Consider the following 3,958-nt stretch of genomic DNA (forward strand, 5'->3'; position numbering starts at 1 on the left):
ACCATGGATCACCAAGGAGAATTCTAGCCTCTAAAGCTTTAGGAGAAACAAAAGGAAAGAAAAACGAAAGGGGGGAAATGAAACAATACTGATGAGGAAGGTGGGGATGGAGGGAAGGTTGGGCGACAATGGAAAATACAACGGAAACAAATGTTTTTTAATGTTATATGAAGAATAAAATGGAAATTGAGAGAAATTTTAAAATGATAATAATGCCATGTGTTCGTCATTTGGTGCCCCGTCATTTTTCGTAACGGCTTGAGGTAAACTAGTTGACGAAATATCGTTGCAGCTTGAGGTAAACTGATTCCACGCACACCAATTGGGAATACCACGTTGAAGAATGAGGTATCAAATTTAAATACAAAAAGCAAGTTGATTATTTCGTCCACTTGCGGTTCAATCAAAGTCTACCAGGAGTTAAAGTTTATTTTAATTCCTCTACTAAAATTATTGATAATTTAAATAAAATATATCATACTCAATTAATTTACCCATAGTTCAAACTCATGAAAAACTAACCGTAAAAAAAAACTAATATATTTTTGAACTCTTTCAACCACGTAATAGTTAAAAAAATACATGAATTTTCTTTAAGCTGATTGGATTTTTTATGAATTGAGTCGGATTATAATATATTTTATTTAAATTACCAATAATATTTAATAAAATATAATGTATCAATTAAAAAAGAAAATTTATAGAAAGACTAAAATAAACTAAGTCAGTTGATATAGAATTGAGCAAACATGGGGAATAAATTTTTAGTACATAGGCCCATTTCACATAAGTCGTAGGTATGGCGTTATAAGTCATCAGGGCACACTCCTTGGGCTACAGTAATTGTATTATTTATAAGAATAATTTCATAAACCAAGATTGACATTATAAATTGCATGGTCGTCATAATTAACATTTACAATTGTGGGAATTTGCTTGCTGTCTGTTCCTTTTTCCCTGCTTTGGTTCCCCACTTTTCTATTTTTTTGACCATGAATTACAACATTATCCGAAATTAAATTTGGTGATAATAATGGAGCCTGCATTTGCATAACATCCTTTTTTTTCCTTTTCAAAGATGGATACAAAGGATCTGATTCTTCTCACTTTCCCAGAAACAGGAACCCTTCAGCTACAAAATAGTGAGAGAATTGCAAAAGAACCTAAACTAGCTTGCCTTTACTTTACACACACGGGAATTTTTTCCACCATTTCATGCTTCAAATTACTCCGATTTTTCATTAGAGCTTGACGACATGGAAGAATCTACAATAAACAAAAATAATGGTTCAGTAACAGAGATGGTAAAACAAAAAAGGCTGATTTTTTTTTTTTGAAGTAACAAGTAATGAGCTTTTAAATGAAGTACCTGGAGAACGATTGAAAGATCTTTTGCAATGCAAGATGGCGCTTTGAACGCCGTCCTCTTGCTGCAACTGAGAATCATCTCTCCTCTTGGACGAAACCACCGACGACGGAGGAGGAGCAGCCGCTACGGCGGAGGAAGCTGATCTATTACTTCCCAAATGCTTACAAACCACTCTAAGTCCCGCTGGAACATTCACACGCTTGCTGCTCTTCAAGTGCACCTCATTCTCTCCAACTGGTTCTTTAGCCACCGTAGACGGTGGGTTTAACTGCCCTGAAAACTTTAATTTCTCACCGTACCTTCTCGAAACCTTAACATAAAGTGGCTTGACTTTCTTTAAGTATCGTTGCATTACATCTTTGGAGAATCTCTTTTCATCGGAAACAGAACCGTCGGAGCTTTGCTGTTTTTGAGACTTACCGTTGTCTTTGGAGAACAGAGACATTATAGGAACCTCTTCAACCTTGAACTTCACTGTAAAAAACCTGTTCTTGTTGTACTTCTTGTTAGTACTGTCGTTTCCTACTTGCTTTTTTGGCGGCTCTGTTTTTTCATTTGAGTTAAGCTTCGTCTTCTTCAACTTCAACAAAAAAACACGAACCTTAGCAGCTGATTTCAACAATGAGACAGTGCATTGTTGAGGCTTTGACTCCAAAGAAGAGTTCGACTCAACGGGTACTGCAAAGTCGAACTCGGTTTCACTTTCACCATCGGAGCAACCACCGTCAGGTTTGGTATCAACCTCACTTTCATCATCTTCAACATTATCTTCTTCGTTGTCCTCAGATTCATCCTCATCAGGAACTGAAAATTCTAAGTCAAAGAAAGGTCCATCGTCGTCGTCGTCAGTATCCACTGCCAGATGAGTAGTGGCCGCCGTGACAATCGTGGTCGTTGTGCAACCAGAACTGGCGGAGGAACGTGTGTTAACACAAGCATTGGTACCGTCGCTGCCGCCGCCTCGCCAATACTTAAGCAAGCTAAAAGCTTCCATAGTTGGGAGAGCCAGTATAGAGAAAAAGAAGATAAAATTTGAATGGGATTTTTGAAATAGAAAAAGTAAAGTGAAAAAAAGGAGTGAGAGAAAGTGGGAGGGTTTAGGGGTAATGGGAAGTGCAGCAGACTGAACATAGAAGGGGGTAACCTTTTCTCGCAGGCAAGAAGGAAGGAAGTTTAATCTTCTTTTATAAGCTTAATTAAAATTTGTGCTAATATATAAATATAATACAAGTGAAAATCAAGGGTGATGAATCTACAACTTAATTATAACACAATAAATAATTTAATTAATTAATCATAATAAAAACAAGAGTGGTAAATTTAAGGTTTTTATGTGGATTTAAATTTAATTATATGTATATTTTTATTAGTTTTTATTAAAATAAAAAGATTAAAATACCCTCAAATAATATAAATTATTTAATTATTGAAAGATATTTTCATAATTTTTCTAATAAGAGCTTAAATAATACTATAGAAGTATAGATATATAACTGATGTAGATAATAATTTATACATATTACAAAAAATGTATAAAACATATTAAAATAAAGCTTTGATTGTGTAGTAAATTTAATGTTTTACTAATTTGATTAGTGTGGATTTAAATCTCACAATATGCATATTTTTATTGATTTTTGTTAAAATGAAAAGACTAAAATATCTTCAAGTTATGTAACTTATTTTAATTACAAGATATTCCCATAATTTCCTAAATGGGTTGGTGCCTAGTTGACTTATGATCCCAACTCAATTAAGAGCTTAAATAATAGTAAGTATACAAGTATAAATATATAATTGATGGAGATAATAAATTTTGTATATTAAAATAAAGGCATAATACAAAAAATAGCTCATAATATTTGGTTGTTTGGTCACTTTTGCCTTTTATTTTTTTTGGATCACTTTGGCCCCTAATGCTTTTTTTTTTTTGTCAAATTAGTCTATTTTTAACGGACATACTGACGTGGCCGCTAGTTGACTAATGTTCAACATTTATCATTGATGTGGTGGTTCAAATATAATTAAAAGTTGCACTATTTTGTCTTATATCAACAAATGATTTTAAAATTATTTTTAAAAATTATTAAAATGATTTTAAAATCATCATCATCATCTTCATTGTTCCTCATCATCATCCCCGTTCCCCTTCAAAAGCCTCCTTAATCATTTTCTGGGTTTTTGAAACTTGTTTTTAAAATTATTAAAATTATTTTAAAACCATCATCATCACCTCTGTTTCTTCTTCTCCATTGTTTACTGTATTAAAGAAATCTGTTCTTAAAATTCGAAACCTGTTCTTAAAATTCTTACACCAAATTCAAAATTTAAAAGACCTTACAAGACAAGCATAAACCTTTATTATTTTTGGTTTGGTATAAAGGAAGTCATGGCCAAGAGATAAGTTCTGGGTTCATTAACCTTTATTGTTGTTTACAAAAGTAATTACTTATCCAATAAAGAAAATTTGGATCCACTAAACCCCATAGCGAATGAAAACCCCCAAAATCTGCAAATAAATTAAACTTAATTCTCATTTCCTTTACTAACCCATATCATACCCATCCTCATCTCAAAAATTCAAACTCA

At 32.8% G+C, this 3,958-nt stretch overlaps 1 protein-coding gene across 1 annotated transcript; it reads right to left on the reverse strand.

The window, feature by feature from the left end:
• Nucleotides 1-835: 835 nt before the first annotated feature.
• Nucleotides 836-2,548, reverse strand: LOC107949497 (probable membrane-associated kinase regulator 2). Its single transcript, XM_016884157.2, has 2 exons — nucleotides 1,370-2,548; nucleotides 836-1,266 (listed from the first exon to the last, which is right to left on the reverse strand). The coding sequence occupies exons 1-2, from the start codon at nucleotides 2,361-2,363 to the stop codon at nucleotides 1,226-1,228; spliced, it is 1,035 nt and encodes a 344-aa protein (XP_016739646.1). The 5' UTR covers nucleotides 2,364-2,548; the 3' UTR covers nucleotides 836-1,225.
• Nucleotides 2,549-3,958: the final 1,410 nt, after the last annotated feature.

This window comes from Gossypium hirsutum, chromosome D03 (genome assembly GCF_007990345.1).
Source record: "Gossypium hirsutum isolate 1008001.06 chromosome D03, Gossypium_hirsutum_v2.1, whole genome shotgun sequence".
Lineage (NCBI taxonomy): Eukaryota > Viridiplantae > Streptophyta > Magnoliopsida > Malvales > Malvaceae > Gossypium > Gossypium hirsutum.